This window comes from Artemia franciscana, chromosome 15 (assembly GCF_032884065.1).
Source record: "Artemia franciscana chromosome 15, ASM3288406v1, whole genome shotgun sequence".
In the NCBI taxonomy this organism is placed as follows: Eukaryota; Metazoa; Arthropoda; class Branchiopoda; order Anostraca; family Artemiidae; genus Artemia; species Artemia franciscana.
The window spans coordinates 10,040,231-10,059,970 of NC_088877.1; the positions used below are offsets into that span (position 1 = coordinate 10,040,231).

At 35.3% G+C, this 19,740-nt stretch overlaps 1 protein-coding gene across 3 annotated transcripts in view; it reads right to left on the reverse strand.

Moving 5' to 3' along the window:
- The window catches only part of LOC136036028 (ubiquitin carboxyl-terminal hydrolase 33-like), a 95,759-nt gene that overhangs the window by 16,854 nt on the left and 59,165 nt on the right, over positions 1-19,740 (reverse strand). For all 3 annotated transcript variants that reach the window (XM_065717956.1, XM_065717953.1, XM_065717955.1), the window contains exons 10-11: positions 11,517-11,695; positions 7,108-7,300 (exon numbers count right to left, since the gene is read on the reverse strand). In XM_065717956.1, the coding sequence (XP_065574028.1) occupies positions 7,108-7,300; positions 11,517-11,695 (372 nt within the window). The remainder of the gene's footprint in view (positions 1-7,107; positions 7,301-11,516; positions 11,696-19,740) is intronic.

A 19,740-nucleotide genomic window follows, 5' to 3' on the forward strand; every position in this document is an offset into this window, starting at 1 on the left:
AACAATTTAAAAATAGTACAAGAAACTGTTATAGGTCGGAACGAATCACACGAAGTAAAAGTAGAGACAAATGATTAAAAAGAAGAGCACTTGCATAATCAAAATGTCTGGCAGTAACTCCATCAACTCCCGCGGAATTTCTTTTCTTTAGTTTTTGACAATAAAACGATACATCACTTGGCTTAATTATAAATGTCGAAGGTTCGTGTTTCTTCAGACAAGCACTTAATTGTTTTTCAAATTTTGACTCAAGAGCAGGATCGGGAGAAGAAAACTCGTGCTTATAATAATTTATCCACTCAGGCTCAGGAATATTATCTGCACTAATGTGTTCACAAGGGCGTTCAAATTTTTTCCAGAGCTTCGAAGGGTTCTCTGCAATTTTATGAGCGTTTTTCTCAATAAGATCAACCTTATGCTTTCTTAACACTTTAGCAAAAAAAACGTTTAGAACGTAGCCGCAGACCATTTATAGTCCCAGACTCAGGCCTGCCGCAATCCCTCCAAATATTCAGCCAAATTTTAGAAGACTCGCATGCAGAAATAAGGGAAGGGTTTTTTGACCAACCCTGAACTTGAGAGCCTTTCCTAATACGCTTGCACGGGACAGCTGAAGCTTCAGCACACTTTAATGCATGGTTAATTCAGCTAGATAGGTGGTAAGTCCGATGGCTATTTCTTTTTCACTAAGGCCAGAGAGCGTGCACAACAAATGAAAGGGCACCTTTATTTTATTTAATATTCTGTCACATTCAAAACGAAACATCTCGCGGTTAACGTCTTTCCAGTCTTTTATATAAAACCACTTTTTATCTGGCTGTTTAGGGGCATGAAATGAAGCATTTATTTTCAACTTTATTGGAAGGTGATCCGAATAAAAGCCATCACAAATTACCTCGACAGTTTCACAGGGGAAAGATGCAATAAAATGATCAAGGTTAGAAGTCGCTGACAGGACACCAATAAACGTGAAAGTTTCTGTTTTGTCAGCAACTGAGTAGGAAGGGGGGAGGGAATTCAGAAGGAGTTGGGTTCTTGGCGATGAACTGTCTGTTAAGTCACGATTAAATTCTCCTGCAATCAAAACTCGAGCATTTGGACACTTTGAAACTCCCTTCACAAAATCGCTAGCTTTTTGCAAGCATTTATGAATTTATTCTCTGATTGCGAAGAGCAGTAATTAGTTGACAGGTAAACGTTTATACAGATTAGGTCCCAAAATTCGGCAGCAATGAAATGGTCATTCGACTCAAGGAGATTGATGGGGAATTGTGAAATAATAGCTAATCCGCCTGAAGGTCGGCCACGGCTCTTATTCATTTTCGCTGGGTGAAATAAGAGATAAGAATTCTGTGAAATGCTGAGTAAATTTTTCCTTTCATGAGACAAAAAATGTTCTTGCAGAAAGATTATTTCATTTGTACTTAAAAGTTCAGAGAGGACTAGGCCTTTGTCAACCACTTTGCCATTGATATTCCATGATAAGAGACTTAAGGCTCGAGCCATTATGCTGACTTAACTTTACTTAAAAGTCCTTGGGCGACTGGACATTTGAAGCTGTAACAGGGATGATCCTGTGATTTGCACAATCACACTTCTTGGGCCTTTGACAAGGAGATGTTCTGGAGCTTGAATGACCATGGTCACCGCAGACTGCGCAAATAGCTTCATTTGTGCAGCTACTGGATATATGTCCGTAAGCTTGACACTTGAAACATCTTACCGGGAGGGAGAGATACTCAGCCACTTTGATCCTCTCATAATCTATGACTGGGGGATTTTTTATGGCATTCATAAGATCAACTTTGGTTTCAAATTTCAATCGAAACGAGCGGGTGTTGCAAATCTGTCTTGAACTGACACATTTAGGAATCAGTGCGCAAAGTTCATCGTCATTTATATTGCTGGGGACAAATCGAGCAATACCGAGGTGAGAGGGGCTCCTGATTGTTGCAGAAAGAGAGTATCACCGTTCTGAAAGACCCCGACAAGAGTTTCTGGATCAGCCTTGCTAGCTGTAACAACTCGCCAATTATCTTTTCTGGGCTGAACTTCGACAATTTTAGAGCACTTTCTGCCCCACATTTTTTGCAAAAAGTCTTTCCTCAAATCGGACTTAGTGAGGTCAGAGGGCAAATTCTTGAGTACCACTGCATATGAGGGCTTTGTTTCAGTAATTGTAGGAACAATCGAGGGGGCGGGAGGGTACTTATTCATGAAATTGTCTAGCTTATTACAAACTTCTGTAACTTTTCTGGTGATTACCGCAGCTATCTCACCAGGACAGATAGGGACTTCGTCAGGTTCAACTATCACAAAGACTGGCAGCTCAACGTTACGTTGCTCACAAAGTTCAAGTACCTTTAACATTTCGTTAATATTGTCGATAATAATATCGATTTGATCGTCCTAGCACGTCAAGAAGCACCGAACTCGCCAAAGCACTAGAAATCCCTCCAATTCCCCCAAAGAGATCGGATCCGGTCCGCTTATGCCAATCACGTATCTATAACTTGTACTTATTCTCAAACTCACCAAAGTACTGGAAATTCCTTCAACTCCCCCAAAGAGAGCGAATCCTGTCCGGTTATGTTAATCATGTATGGAGAACTTGAGCTTATTCTTCCCATCAAGTTTCATCCCGATCTCTAAACTCTAAGAGTTTTCCAAGATTTTCGATATCCAAGATTTCCGTTTCCCCTCTCCAACCCCCATGTCCAAAATTTAAAATGGAGTATCCGAGACATGAGATCTTTCTATATATTAAGTTTCATTAAGATCCGATAACCCATTCGTAAGATAAACATATCTCATCTTTCTAATTTTTCCAAATTACCCCCCCCCCTAATTCCACCAAAGAAAGGGGATCCAGTCCGGTTATATCAATCACATATCTAGAACTTGTGCTTATTCTTCCCATCAAGTTTCATCCCGATCTCTTCACTCTAAGCGTTTTCCAAGATTTCCGGTCCCCACCAACTCCCCCCCCCCCAATATCAGTGGATCCAGTCAGGATTTAAAATAAGGGCTCTAAGACACGAGGTTCTTCTAAAAATCAAATTTCATTAAGATCTGATCATTCGTTCTTAAGTTAAAAATACAACATTTTTTTCAATTTTTTTCCGAATTAACCGAAATAACAACCCCAAAGAGAGTGGATGCGTTACAGTTATGTCAATCACGTATCTGGGACTTGTGATTATTTTTTCCATCAAGTTTCATCCTGATCTCTCCACTCTAAGCGTTTCCCAAGATTTCAGGTTTCCCCCTCCAACTCCCCCCAATGTCACCGGGTCCAGTCGGGATTTAAAATAAGAGCCCTGAGACACGATATCTTTCTAAATATCAAATTTCATTAAAATCTGTTTGTAAGTTAAAATACCTCATTTTTTCTAATATTCCGAATTAACCCCCCCCCCCCAGATGGCCGAATCGGGGAAACAACTGTTTCTAATTGAATCTGATCTGGTTCCTCATACTCCTGCCAAATTTCATCGCCCTAGCTTATCTGGAAAAGCCCAAACTAGCAAAACCGGGACCGACAGATGGACAGACAGACAGACAGACCAACAGACAGACAGAGATTGCGATCCCAATATGTCACTTGGTAAATACCAAGTGCCATAAAAACGAAAAAAAATTCACAATGGCTGTCGGTGACTAAAACTATTTCCTAAGAAAAGGAATATGCCCGTGGATAATCTGTTAAGGAATGAAATGCCTGTAGAACGAAAAAGAACTCCTCGTCTGAGGATCCCCTCCCAATATAAAATTGAAAAATAATGACTTACGTTGCAATTTTACGAGATTTTACACATTTCCCCTCCCACACCTTGGCTCAAATATCGACAGATCTAGGAAAAAATTCACGAATAGTAATTAGAGCCATTTATACCCATTACTAACAAAACATATAGATTCCAAATCCCTTGTTCAGAGACCCTGCATTAAGTAAACTTCACTCAATAATAAAATGAATCTTTGGCAAGAAGAAGACAAAGAAAGAAGGAGCCCATTGATGGCCATTAGAAACATGAAAAAATACATACGATAAATTTTCAGAATTATTAAACCAAAATATGTTAGAACACAGACCCAAAGGGTTAAGAATATACCCAAACTAAAAACCAACTCAAAAGATAAGTCAATCAAAATTAATACGAAAAAAATATAGCGTTACTTAGTAAATTTAAAATTCCTACCAAATAAAAACAATTGTCAAAGATGCGAATAACTAAAGAGAACAGGGGATATGCATTAAGAATACAGTCGAAAACAAATTAAAGTAAAATCAAAAATTATACCATTACAATTTTTACTATAATTAAAAATCTTACAGTAGCAAATAGCTGGAGATATGAAAGTTTATATACCTTTCAATGTCCATATTCGGACCAGGGTTTGGTGTATCCTCCCCTGGAAAATTCTCCTCAAATGTAAAATTGAGCATCCGAAAGGAAATTAAGAGAAACAAAAAGGACGAAGAAAAGCATAGCTTATAATTGTACATCAGCAATTACGAAAAGGGGTGGTGGCTAGTCATCGTGTAGGCGGGGGGAAATCCGATCTTTAAAGGAGCTCATTTCAGGGCCCAAATTGTCAAAATATCCTTGAGCACTCAGATTAATATGGGAAGGGGTAGGAATTGATCTTTCATTTCCCTCCATTTAGGCTAAGCTTGAATAAGAGTGCTGCAGACCGATACCTTCTTTTTTTTCTGATATTTATTTCCAAGCTTCAAATTCTATGCAATGATCTGTAAGTGTGAATGAGCTTTTATGAAGGAATGGTGGTGGACCATTTTATGGGCGGGGAGGGGGGCAGGTGCCTCAAAGAGTGCATTTCAATGCCAATGCATACTAACTCTCACTGAAACTTCAGGTAAATATAGAATTACTTACAGGGGAGGGGGCGAAGCAGAAATTGGTATCTACGGGCCATGAAAGTGCCAAAAATGTTTCCCCATTTCAAATGGGAGGAGTTATTCTAAGAAATATGGAACGGGGCTCATTCGACTGTAAATTGAAAGTTTTAGTGTCCTTTTTAAAGGCCAAAAAATATTAGAGGGCAATCAGCTTCCCTCTCAGTTCCTTTTATGTAATCCGGCCCCCCTCTAACCTTTGTGATATCGACTGAAAGTTTTGAGATATCTGTTTTGCTCAAAAACTTGGAAATGTCTAATAAGTTCGCAATTGGGGTTGATAATACCAACACAACTTCACTTTTAACCTTTATACTAGCCTTCTATGATAGATGAACCCTCAAGAAAAACTAAAAATGACTTAAAATAAAATAAAAATATAAAAATTGATACTATTGGATATTCCACGCCACATATTCTGATTAAATAAAATAAAAAACAAGTTTTTTTAACTGCAACTAAGGAGCGACATTAAAACTTAAAACGAACAGAAATTATTCCGTACATGAAAGGGGTTATCCCCTCCTCACTGCCCTGCTCTTTACGCTAAAGTTTGACTCTTTGTCACAACTCAACTTTTAAAACACTAAAGAACTTTAGCGTAAAGAGGGAGGCGATTTTGCCCCACCGCACATGAGTAATTAAAACAAAATTTGCATATTAAATTTTTTTGTCTAAATGGATTTCTCATATTTTTGTTCGGACGATTTTGATAAGAAAAAGGGGGTGGGGGAGGAGACCTAGTTGCCCTCCAATTTTTGGTAACTCATAAAAGCAACTAAAACTTTTTAGTTCTTTTTACGAACGCTTTTGTTAGTAATAAATATACGTTAATTACAAATTAACTCACGTAACAAACTTCTATGTTTGTATATTTTTATTACATGTATGAGGGGATTTGCTCCCTCGTCCATACCTCTCTCTTTACATTAAAGCTTAAATTGTGTCCCGATTCTTTAAGAATGATCCCAGAATAACAAAGACCGTAGAATAAATATTTGAAATTACTAAAAGCGCTTTAGTGGAAAGAGCGAGGTATTTAGGAGGATATGCCTAATAATTTCTGTTCGGTTTAAATTTTTATGCTTTAATTTATTTTTTCATTGTTTTTTTTTTTAATAATGCTAGAAAATCCTGTGCACCCTTCATGGCATTTCTCTTCCCCCATGACAAATTCCCTCAAGTAAATATCCTTCAACGTAGTTCCCTACCCTTAACCCCCCCTCTCAATCAATAAATCCCCCTGAAAACGTCAGTACACTTATCAATAACCATTACTGTATGTAAACACTGGTCAAACTTTGCAACTTTTAGTCCCTCCCCAGGGAAATATGTGGGAGTAAGTCGTCCCAAAAGACATCTTATTATTATTTTTTTTTTTTTGACTATGTTGAAGAAAATGGCTATCTCAAAATTTGGATCAATTGCCTTTGGGAAAAAAGAGCGTGGGAGGGGGCCTAGGTACCCTCCAATTTTTTTTTGGTCACTTAGAAAGGGCACTAAAACTTTTCATTTCCATTAGAATGAACCCTCTCGCAATATCCTAGGACCACTGGGTCGATACGATCACCCCTGGCAAAAAAAATAAATAAAAAACAAACAAACAAAGAAACACGCATTCGTGATCAGTCTTCTGGCAAAAAATACGAAGTTCCACATTTTAGTAGATACGAGCTTGAAATTTCTACTGTGGGTTTCTCTGATACGCTGAATGCGATGGTGTGATTTCCGCTGAATGCGATGTCGCTTCGTTTACTACTGAGCCCGGTCGCTCCTTAATGTTTGACTATATTTTGGGATATTGATAGAATATTCCAAAAATCCCTCTTTTCTTCATTGTTTTTAATTTTAATATTTTCTCTATGGCTGCTCAATTTTACATGAAGAGGGAAGTTTCCATGGAGAATTTTCTGGGAGGGATTACCATTCGGCTTATATATCAATTCCCGAAAGCTTTAATCCTATAACGAAAAAAATCTTATTTCATAAGAATTCCGAGACCCAGAGTGGGGAGCATAATAAAACGAATCTTTGACAACTAGAAAAAGAAGAAAAGAAAGAAGAATTCTTTTATTGGTCGCTAAACTTGCAAAAAGAAAAGATATAACGAAAAACTAAACGTCAATCTTGATTATTAACAAACAATTAATAAAAAGGAAGAAAAGAAAGGCAAAAAAGCCAAATACCTGTAGAATAAAACATAAGCTTGACAATTTTCAACAGTTTCTGGGGACACTTGTCTAACAATGTTGTCATCGTACTCGTACCATGACTTAGTAATGTTATTCAAAGCGTAAGCTGTGTAATGTCCACCACCCACTGTGCCATGATGGACAATCACTCCAACCAAATCATATGTCATGACTCTTGATGGAGAATCTAGATTAAGAAGTAAAATCTATTAGTTTATTTGTAAAATAATTATTTTCAAAAGACAATCAACTACCTAATTTATAATAAAACTAGCAGAGCAGGTATAAAAAGAAAGAAAGAAAACGAAACGAATGCTCTACTATGAGAACTTAAAGCTACTGATTAAATAATAAGATATACTCGCTTGGATTCAGCCACTCGCTGTATATCGGCCGGAGATTATTTTCAGATTAATAATAAGTTTGAACTACTAAATGATGAATATGTGAAACGGGCATAAAAAGAAGGGAAAAAAGGTATGTAAAAATGAAAATTTACTAATTGAATAATGAGATTTACTAGCTTGGCTTTACCCACTCCCTGTCTTACATCATGTAGATTTATTTCTCCTTGTCATAGGATTTAACAGGGCCCTTTACTTTTCTTGAAAATCTTTCTTTCCCAGAAAACATTGTCTAAACTAATGGTAAGAAATAAGAAACTCTTTGCTGAACTTATAACAATAAGTACACTCTAAATGTAGATAGAATGGCTAGGTATATAATTTTTTCCCCCCTAAATCGCCTAAAGACTCGTCTAAGAACTTCAAATTAAAAAACAAAACAAAAAAAAACAAGAGGCAGTCTATATCTTCTTTTTATAAATATCAAGTAGTCACTAGGAATGTCAACCCCCTAGCTACACGTAGTTTCTCGTTCATTTAGATAGATTGATACTAAAATATCCAAAATCGGACTGACAAAATTCAAAAGGGGTCGCCTTATTCTCAGTAACGCAACTGAAACCAATTAACTATAAACCAGGTAGCACTGAAACCTGGAAAATAGATCAGCAAGAAAACGGTACAGATTTCACGTAAGTAAGGATAAAATGAGAAAAAATAATTGACAGGTAGTCTTCAAGTGGAGCAAAGAACCTGACTTCTTTATAGAAAGGAGTCAGAATTTTTCTGAAGCCAGAATAACTTTTTCTTGGAGCTAATTTCTTTAATGCAAGAAGCATTATTGCTGCCTCAGATTCAGGTTCAGCAAACTTTTTTTCGTATATTGAACTGATCAAAAATTCAACTTTTTGCTATACCTATCAACCTAAAAATACTTCTAGAGACCTCAAATTAAAAAAAAACGAAGGTATAATGACATAAAAAAAAGGTAAGGGATACGGCATTAGACTTTACACTCCGTACCGGCGGTGCTGATCTCCGTTTCTTGGCCCTTCAGCCAGGAAGTGCAATGGGGGGGGGCAGCCATCCTGTGCTTTCGCACACCCTTCCTGTTTACCTTCCCCAGATTTCTCCAGGTACCTATTTAGAGCTGGGTCGACTCTGGCTAAGCTTACAGAGTCACGCCACTGACCCCCGTCCCAAACTGAAGAATTGGGTACACCGGGATTCGAACCCGCGTCCTCTCAGACAAGGCATCCCGAATCCAGCGCACCAACCCATTGGGCCAGGACGGCCAAAGTTTTCTTTGCTTGTTGTCGGTTTGGTGCCTTAGCTCTTCTGAGATAAATGTGCATATTGTGACTTTCGCCTGCTCGATTTTTTGGGTATTGATCTGTAAGTTAACGAGAAACTAGAGGCAACCATGACCCTATTTCTAGTTTTTCTATTGTATTTGTAAAAAAAAACAGACTTATGTTTTCTAGTTTAATTTCTTTTTTGTTTGAATTTAATATCTCTCGAAGTATTTCGAGAGATAAAAACATGACATAAAAACGATCAGTTTAAAATTTTGTCCAAATACTATAGAGGAACTCGAAATAGGAGTCTTGGTTCCATGTAGTTTCTCGTTCACCTAGATATTTTATGCTCATGAACAGAACTGGCAAAATTTGAAAGACGTAAATTATCCTCTGAAAAGGTAAGTTACAACACCGATAACAAACAAATACAACTACTGGCAAATTGGTAACGATGTGTAAGGATAAAATGTGAATGGGATAAGAAACAGGTTGTCTTCAAAAGGAGCAAGGAAGCTGACTTTTGGAGCTGACTTCTTATGGGATTTGATTACTTCAAGGCAAGAAGTATTATTGCTGTCTCAAATTCAACAAACGTCAGATCTAGCATATGTTAGATTCAGCAGTGTCTGATTCGGATTCACCAAACATTTTCTATTAAATTAATCTGAAATTCAACTTCGTTTTCTACACTTACGAACCTAAAAATACTTCGAGAGATATTAAATTCAAACAAAAAAGAAATATTAAAAAAGAAAACATAAGTCTGTATGTTTTTTTTACATATACAATAGAAAAACTAGAAATGGGGTCATGGTTGCCTCTAGTTTCTCGTTAACTTACAGATCAATGCCCAAAAAATCGAGCAGGCGAAAGTTACAATAAGCACATTTATCTCAGAAGAGCTAAGGCACCAAACCGACAACAAGCAAAGAAAACTACTGTAAGACGGTAGAATTTACAGAATATGCAAGGATAAACATGTAAAAAACATTAGTAATGAGGGGTTGAGAAAGCATATATACTACGATTGATAAATGTACGTGCCACCCCTCAAAGTATATGAAAAACTCATCATTAACTCTCTTCCTCAATCGAACTGGGATAGAATACAACCAAAAGGGGGCTTAGACAATATAAATCACTTTTATTGACTAGAGTCTCAGACCGAAACTTATCATGCACTCGAACTCAAACTTGAGCGTTGACTTTCTTGAAGTCACTGGAATATGAACTTAAACAAACTATATAACATCTAACGCTAAAAGTAAAGTCCCCCTTTCGCTGGCCAGTAGGATACCAACCAATCAAGGAATTGACTAAATTATTTGGCAAATGTTTCCCTCATTATCAATTCTCAAGCTTTAACATCACGCTCTGGCACCTAAGACCGATTATTATAAGGCCCAGTTATTTTTACTATTACATCCAGAAAAAAAAATCAATGACCTTTAATGTGCGGGTAAACGCAATCTATATTCAGGAGAAACAGGACATTTATCTGATAAATGGGGCCAGGGGCTCAACACTTTGTTAGTCATTGACGAGGAGCAAACACGAGTGCTAAGGATTGCCGTGATAGATTCAGTAGAACATTATTTCATCAATTGCATCGACGAAAAAATCAAATAATCAGCTTAATTTTATTTTAGAAATATCTAGAAATGACTAAAGCCAAGTTATTTTTACTATTAAATCCACAGAAAAAAAAACAATGACCTTTAATGTGCAGGTCAACGCAATCTATATTCAGGAAAAACAGGACATTTATCCGATAAATGGGACCAGGGGCCCAACACTTTGGTAGTCGCTGAAGAGAAGCAAACACGAGTACTTAGGATTGCTGTGATAGATTCAGTAGAATATCATTTCATCAATTGGATCGACAAAAAAAAATCAAATAATCAGCTTAATTTTATTTTTAAAATATCTAGAAATGATTAGAAATCCCGATTTTGAAGGCGGTAATCTCCACTTTCCTACCCATCTGCTGAAATTGATGCAAACCACCTAAAAATTAGAATAGCGAAACTTAGCAGAGATCATTTTATTCCCGCAAAAGATAACTGGCAACACCGACAGCAAGCAAAAGGAAACTACAAGAAAATGACAACTTACAGGTGAACGAGGATAAACCATGAAAACAAAAAACTACAACCAATACTACAGCAACATTAAAGCAATTCTATTATTTTTCTATCCTATCTAGGATAACCATTCTATCTATTTTTTATATGTATGTTTATCTATTTTATTTACTTTTTCAATATGAAGCCAACCATATCTATTTTCACTTTCAGAGAATGATGCAAAACACTTAAAAATGAGAATAGCGAAACAAAGTAGAGAACTTTTTATTCCCACAAAAGATATTTGGCAACACAGACAATAAGCATAATGACAATACTAGAAAATGACAGGTCTTACCGATGAAATAGGGTAGAAACGTAAAAACAAGAAAAGGCGAATACAGATTCAATTATAACATTAAATAAACTCAACCTTTATAGTTTTAGAGAGAGGTTCAACCTTTCTCTTTTCTAGTTAGGAGTTTTATTTCTTTTTTGTTTTTGACCTTGGCGATTTTTTCTAGTCTTTAATTTGTTGCATTTTTTTCTCTAATTCTTTTTTCTTTATGACTTTTGACTCTCGTTATCCTTATGGTACTTGACATGGCTTTAAAGTTTTTTGAACTGAACCGCGAATTCGGATATGCTTTTTTAGTTTTTAAAAAGTGGTTTATCAATAAATCTTGTCTCACCTGAGCAAGCATACGGTCTAAGGTTAAGCCCAGTCAGTGGAAATGTGACTCTGTTTGAAATCTTGGTAGAGCAATTCATCTCGTGGCGGAATCGCTTCAAATGAACAGTGAGGACCTCGGGTAGTTCCATAAGAGTTGCCTTTTTAATACCATTGCGAAGTTTTTTACACCTTTCACAGCTTAAAGAAGAAAACATGAAAAAACTAGCAAATTTAAAACTGTTAGTTTCCAATTGAATTTAAAACTGAAACATGAAAACAATTAATTAAAATTTAAAATTTTAAGTTCGGAAATAAAGCATTATGGTTATAGCCCACTTATTTTTATTTTTCCATTGATGTTCATCATAAGGAAAGCTAGAAACTGATGAATTTAAGAAAAAAAAGAAGAAAAAGCACAGGAAAGTTTTTGTTTCATTTTAGTTGAAAAATTTATTTATGTCTGTCTCGTCGGTGTATAAAATAGAAAAGCTTTATGGAAAAATTTCTGGGAATAAAAATTTACAAAAATTGTAGTAAGATTTTTTCAGAAAATATAGAATTTTCTCTATGTAAAAGCTTCGCTTTCCTCATAAGGAAAAAACGGATAATTTAGTTTTGAAAAGATGACTTAGGATTTCAAATAATTTTGCTTTAACTGGCACAAAATCTGAGACAATATTCCATTGTAAAATTGAATATTACTCTCGTTAGCAAAACTAAACCAAGGCAGGACTAAATAAAATTAATGGTTGCCTTTTTAATGCTATTGCAAAGTTTGTTACAGCGTTCATAACTAATAGAAGAAAACATGAAAACAACATACAAAGATTTATATCTAACCGCTTTTATTCAACTTCCTCTGTTTAGAGGGTCAAATCTGCAAAGATCAAAATACACACTATTCATATTTTCTTCTGAAAGTATGCAAGTGGTAACATATTTAAGTCGCAACACTGAAACAAGCAAATAAAGCTGCAGAGAAACGTAGAAGTATGTAAGGAGAAACATGAGAACAAAAATCTCTGGCAATCGTTGAAGAGAAGCGAATGCCAGAAATAAGTACTGGTGTGACAGTTTCAGTAAAATTTTACTATTTTCTTTCAAGTTTGTTGAATTTCTCCCCGGAGTTGGGACAGACCTAAAAAATTAAAAATATTGGGACATCAAAATTTTTGTTTTTGTGGGTTTCTTTTTCTCTTTATCTGAATATTAACCAAACGTATATCGGTCCTGTCTTTAGGGGAGCAATCATGTTATTTTTACAGGATGGCTCAAGCTAAAAAAAGTATATTTTTGGACTAATATTTCTCCAATTTCTTTGAGGGGGTTTAGGACAAACCACAAGGGGAGTGATTATTTATTTTTTCTGATGAATAAAATATACAATTTTCTTGGAAATTTCCTGCTTGTATGAAGTCGTTAGGCGTTACACTGTCAAAGATACAATTAGATCCAGTCCGCCCATATTTGGCCCATAACAGGCCTGCTGTAGACCTGTTAAAATGTAGGCCTAGTAAATATTCAAACAGGCCATTATTTTGCCTCATGGAAGCGATTGTTAGGTGTTTAGTTTACATAAGTAATCATTTTACAGGTTCAATACCCATCAAATGGAAGCAATGTTATAGATTCTAGTTGTTTAAAATGCGTAGACGTGGTCCCGGCGTTCAATTTCATAAGCAACATTTTGAAGTATGAAGCGTGAATCATTCAAGGTTACTAATTATCTTAGGAACTTTTTGTTCGGTTACACACGGCAACATTTTGGATAAAATATAAAATTTAGCTTAACTACCTTAAAAGATACACTAAAATATAAAAGGAGTGAAACAAAAATAAAACTCTAAAAATGGTCAAATGGCCTATGAAATAAATAAACAAAACGAAAAACTGAAAAAAGGTCAAGTTTACAAATAAACTAAAAGCTAGACATTTTTCTTCGTACCTCATTCTAACTCTAAAGTATTATGTTAAATCAAGCAATGACATATAATTTGGGAAGTGTTGGAGGAGAAAAGTATTCTATTTTAGAACTTAAATATCTAAAAGTATTCCACCGAAGGGTGTGTAATTTTTTTTGCCCACTATACTAATAGTGCAGTTGAATTAATAATGCATTCTATATCGCCTTTTAAAAGACGACTAGCATTATTTCGTTAGTATTAGATCTTACAGAGCTAGGAATTCTTCCCCTCCCCAAAGAAGTGGACGCGAGAGGGGTATTTATTTAGTCAGAACGGAATGAAATATAAAGATATTCATTTTCTATAAGCTAAGGACTAAAATTGGATTTTGGGTTTGTAGCTATGAACAACAACCAATGTTGGTTAATAACAATTAACAATGGTGATAATAATTATGTTAACAACATTATTGACAACAATGATAATTAGCAATGAATAAAAATGTTTTTTTAGGCCTTTGTAGTTTTTTCAAGCGAATAGTTTTCGTATCTAAAGCTTTATTTTCCAACACTTTCAAAATCCCCAAGAAAAGATAATCCATTTAAAAAAAAAATAGGAACGCATAAATATGAGTCAATGAGATAGCCTGGTGTGAAAACCGCACCCAAATTCACCCAGTTTTGGCGGCGTACAACTTCGATTTTGATAAATTAAATTGTAGTTTAGTTGCATGTAATTCTACCAAAAAATGGTTATTTTAACGTTGATGGTTATTTTAACCGTTAATGGTTAATTTTAACCGTTAACCGTTAAAATGATTATTTTAACGTATTTTAACTACCAAAAAAAAAAAATTATTTTTTTTAACGTTGATGCCTCCATAGAAAAATTGTCTATTCAAGTCGGACAAACATTTTTTTGGGGTGGGGAGGGGGGATCAAACCCATTGAACCCCCGGATACGGCCTGTTTACTTTACGTCAAGAAAATCAGCCAATAGAATTAAAGCCCAAATTTTAAAATGGAAGCATAATACAGTAGTTTTTTTTTGCTTTTAGTTATGCCGCAAAACCAAATGTAAGAAGAAAATTTAATGAAAAAAAATCGAAAAGTTTAGGTTCTAATTAAACGAAATAAACCGGCAAATGTTAATATTCCGCAAATTTGAAAACCACAAGTAGTTAGATGACCTTAAAACGAGTAATTTATAATGTATGAACTAAGCGGTTACGACTACATTAATTTGTGCGTAGGGGAGGCATGAAGGAACAACTTTGTGTAGACCAAATCGCATCTGCTTCAAGAAATGAAATTTTCAGTTAAAATATTTTGAAAGATAATCGCTCGATAATAACACTTACAATTGCGCTTTAAAATACTTTCAGTAAAGTACTAGATAAACTTCAGGATAAAGAACGGGTGTCGGAGGGGGGAATAGCCCTTACCATATTTAAGATAATTTCTGGCCTTTTTAAATCGTAACAGTTATCTTTACTCCTATTTCAAAAAGCTTGTTTTTTCTCCAAATTTAATTGTTTTTCTCTGAATTTGAGATTTTTGGCAATTCCTTCATTTAATTAGTTCAGTGACATATTGTATGTAGGGGTGGGGCAACATGTTAATCGGGCCAAATCATTGTCAAATGCTGGCCTGAGAATCCACTCTTCATTACTTCGACCGCAACGTTAGGGTCCACGACAAAGCTTAATTGATTTTCTCAAAGACGCAAGTTTTCAAATCTCATTGTCGAAATTTAAAACATAACTCAGATAAAAAAAAAAAAAAAAAAAAAAAAAAAAAAAAAAAAAAAAAAAAAAAAAAAAAAAAACACTGATTTGAACATTGATCATTTTTCCGGATAATACCAAACCTTATTTTCATGTGTCTTGGAAGAGGTCGTTTGCTCTTAAATAATCTTTAGAAGCTCAGACAAGGAAAATAATGAGAGAGTAGGTGGTTAGTGTCTAAAAAACGTGTATATGATGATACATATGTATTTCTGAAAAATCAGAGTTATTCTACAATGGGCAGAGTTGTTTGTTTTCTTTAGGATGAAGGGGGGGGGGGCTGGGACTTTAATGTGTTTGTACTGGTCACGAACTTAAAAAGGATATTTAGTAATTCTTTGTGACTTATTCTTAATTTTTGTACGGTGATCCAACTCTCTAAAGAGGTTTTTTTCAATGCCTTAAAAGCCTTTCAATGACCTTTTTTCAGTTTGGGTGGTTAAACTATTGAGAATTGATTGGGTGTTTTTGCCTGAACATGTGGATCTGGGTAAGAGATGTGAATAAACAACAGGAAATTAAAAGCCAGGAACTACTTCCCTGTATATTTTAGGAAAACTATTTAACTTCTCCCGTTTTGTCCTAGTGAGAGAAACATTCAGACGCTTAAAGTATTGGGAAGTGTCGATTTTGCTTCTTCAGACAAACAGAGCAGAATTTTCTTTTTAAAATAGTCTTTCCTTTTTAATATATATTATTATAATACATATTTAATATATTTAATATATCAAAATATATTTTAAAATATTCTAGCATAACTGCTTCGAAAACATTAAAAATAAGCTCAAAGAAAGTATCACCTTAGTATTTTGGCAGCTTAGGGAGTTCCCAGTTTTGCTACCCACCTTTATTGAAAACCCTGCTATTACAAACTGCATATTCTATATACCGTGTTTACGTTCAATAAAAATTGTTTTTTTTTTTAACAATTAGTAAGATATTATACGTTTTCTTTATTTTAAACAAGCCTCTCGTTAGCTTTTCAAAATGTTGGACACAAGCAAGATCTCCAATCAGGTTTTATCAAAATTACATTGGGAAAAATCACTAATGGGCCTTATGTATTTGAGACAGTTTATCGACGCTTAAACTTGCAAAATATTATTTAAGATATCAAATGGCCTTAACTGTTACTAGTCCTAAGCTCCACCTGCCCTGCCAAGAAGTTCAAGCCTGTGATATAGTTACAGCTGCAGCACGATTAACATTCGAAGTACATTAAAAGTATCTTAAGTAATAAGTATTTCGTAATCTTACTTAAGTATCAAGTAATAAGTACGCCGTAGAGTTTTTACTTAAGTATAATTACAAGTAATGGAAAATTTTACTTAAGTAGTACTTCAAGTAAGTGACAGCACTGTTCCGGAAGTCAGTTATCATATAGCAATTCATTTTAATTTGTTAAGATGTGTACTGCCTGAATTTAATTTCGAGTTCTAGAAATTTCACAATTGTCTCCTATCCAAAGCGACCAAGCGTAAGCAACCGAAGGTCCCGTCAGTCGATCCTGGAGCTATAGCAGAAATATCCTCACTAAAGTTAACTCTGTTCCCCCCGCAAGTCTCCTTGTGGCATTACAGTCTCTCCTCATTGCCCGTTGACTTTGAAACAGGTGTCCCCTCGCGCAGAGGGCTTCACTGCAGTAATGTGATCGACTCTCCGTCCCTTATTTGTCGGCCTAGGAGCAATAGCTATACCCACAAAAGTGCTCGTCTACCTCGACCATTTTCAGTTAAGCAAAAATCAAATAAGGCTGGGCACCATGACATTAACAAAGTCTTTGCTGTTACCAAAAATTTTCATTTTTTTTCTTTTGACTAGCTTCAATGATTTCATTTGCGAATCAATTTCAAATAATCTTAACTCATCTGAACCATTAAAAGCAAGCTTCACGCTTGGGCGTTCTACTGAGTATTTCATTTACTAGCCGATGTATTTTAAACTAAAAAATGATAGGCTATGAAATAATATTTCCGAAATTAAAAAGTCTTAATACCTTTAATAGAAGGTCATATATGACTTGCATATGCTAAACAATTATCTAAGGATAGTCGGCTAAGCAGGAGTTGTTCAGAAGGTTTAGAGATAACCTAGTCCCTAGGATAATTCTGTTGCAAAAGTCCATTTCCGAACTAAAGACTAGAATGAAACAGTTTACCACAATTTTATTCTCTGTTCCGTCAATATATCCTAGCCTCAATGAGATTACATAACTGACATAAAGACAAGGTGAACGCACTAGTCTACTTAAATCCTTTTTTATTTATCTTGCTTATTTATTTATTTATATATTTACTTATTTATTTATTTACTTATTTATTTATCTTATTTATCTCGCTTTCCAATAAAGGCTAGGAATAGCAGCCGAAAATGTCCAGAATTGGGGCTATCGAGAAGGAATCTTATTAAGAAAACAATTTTTACTTCATAATATACCCAAGAGGCTAATTGTAAACATTACATTTTGACTGTAGCTCCGCTATACTTAAACCCCTCCCCTCCAATATGCTGAAGTTAAGTTCAAATTGTCTATTTCCCATGCGTTCTACCACGTATCTATCTTTTTTCAACCCAGGTACCTGTAAATTGGATCAACTGTGATGAAACAAGAGCTAGAAAAAGGAAGAATGAACTGGAAACATACAATTGGGGTTATATATTTCCACATTAGGGGGGAGGCGGGTAAAGCATAGTGGAACTGCAGTGAAAATATATTGATTACAATTAGCCTCTTCGGTATATTACGGTGTAAAAACTGAGTTCTTAAAGTGTTTCCTTCTCAATAGCCCCTATTCTAGATCTTTACCACAGTAGCTCTCCAAACGGTGACATGCTAGAACAAAAAGAGATATAGATAAACATAAAGAAGTTTAAACTACTGACTTAGGAATAAGGTGAACATACAGCCTGATGGCTTTTTTATGCTTTTTCAAAAGATAAGGCTTTGTTATCAAACAGTTCGTGGTAACGAACTGTAGTAAGGAGCTACCCGGCTCAATAGTAACCGAAACTCTAAAAAACGGAATTGTGGTACCAATAGTTACATCAAAAGAATCACGTTTTAATGCTGATTTTAAATATATAAGTTTCACCAAGTTTAGTCTTAGGCCTACCCATCAAAATTTACGAGTCTGAGAAAAATAACCTTATTTTAAAAAATAGGAGGAAAACACCCACAAAAAGTCATAGAACCTTAACGAAAATCACACCATCAAATTCAGCGTATCAGAGAACCCTACTGTAGAAGTTTCAAGCTCCTATCTACAAAAATGTGGAATTTTGTACTTTTTGCCACAAGACAGATCGCGGATGCGTGTTTATTTGTTTGTTCGTTTTTCGTTTTGTTTTTTCCCAGGGGTGATCGTATCGACCCAGTGGTCGTAAAATGTCATGAGACGGCTCATTCTAATGTAAATTAAAAGTTCTAGTGCCCTTTTTAAGAGACCGAAAAAATCGGAGGGCATCTTGGCCCCCTCCCACGCTCATTTTTTCCTAAGGTCACCGGGATCAAAAATTTTAGATAGACATTCTGTTCAGCATAGTCGAAAACTTAATAGCTATTTCTGTGGGGACGACTTAATCCCTCACAGTCCCAGGAGGAGGGGCTGCAAGTTACAAACATTGACCATTGTTTACATATAGTAATGGTTATTATGAAGTTTACAGATGTTTTCAAGGGGACTTTTTTATGTTGGGGTGGGGGTGGGTCGGGGGTGAGGATTACATGAGAGGATCTTTCCATGGAGGAATTTATCACGAGGGAAGAGAATTTCCATGAAGGGGCGCAGGATTTTCTAGCATTATTAAAAAAAAAAACAATGAGAAAATAAATATTCTTTTTTCAACTGGAAGTAATGAGCAGCATTAAAACTTAAAACGAACATAAAATATTACGTATATAAGGGGGTTCGTCTCCGCCACAATACCTTGCTCTTTACGCTAAAGCATTTTTAGTAATTTCAACTATTTATTCTACGGTCTTCGTGATTCAGGGGTCATTCTTAAGGATTTGGAACAAAATTCCAGCTTTAGTGTAAAGGGCGAGGTATTGACGAGGGGGCAAAACCCCTCATATCCGTAATAAAATAAACAATTATAGAAGTTCGTTAGGTAAGTTAATTCGTAAGGTACGTATGTATATTACTAAAAAAAACGTTCATAAAAAAAAAATATCTAGTTGCACTTTTAAGTAACTAAAAATTGGAGGGCAACTAGGCCTCCTCCACCACCCAATTTATTTTATCAAATTCACCAATCAAAACTATGAGAAAGCCATTTAGCAAAAAAAATTAATATGCAATTTTCGTTTTAATTATTCATGTCCGTTGAGCCAAAATCAAAACCTGCATTTATTCAAAAACGTTCAGAAATTAAATAAAAAAAAAGTTTTTTTCTAACTGCAAGTAGGGAGCGACATTAAAACAAAACGAACAGAAATTATTCCTTATATGAAAGGGGTTGTCCCCTCCTCAACCCCTCGCTCTTTACGCTAAAGTTTGACTCTTTCTCACAACTCTTTTAAAAATTTTTAAAGACACCTTTCAAATTTAAAA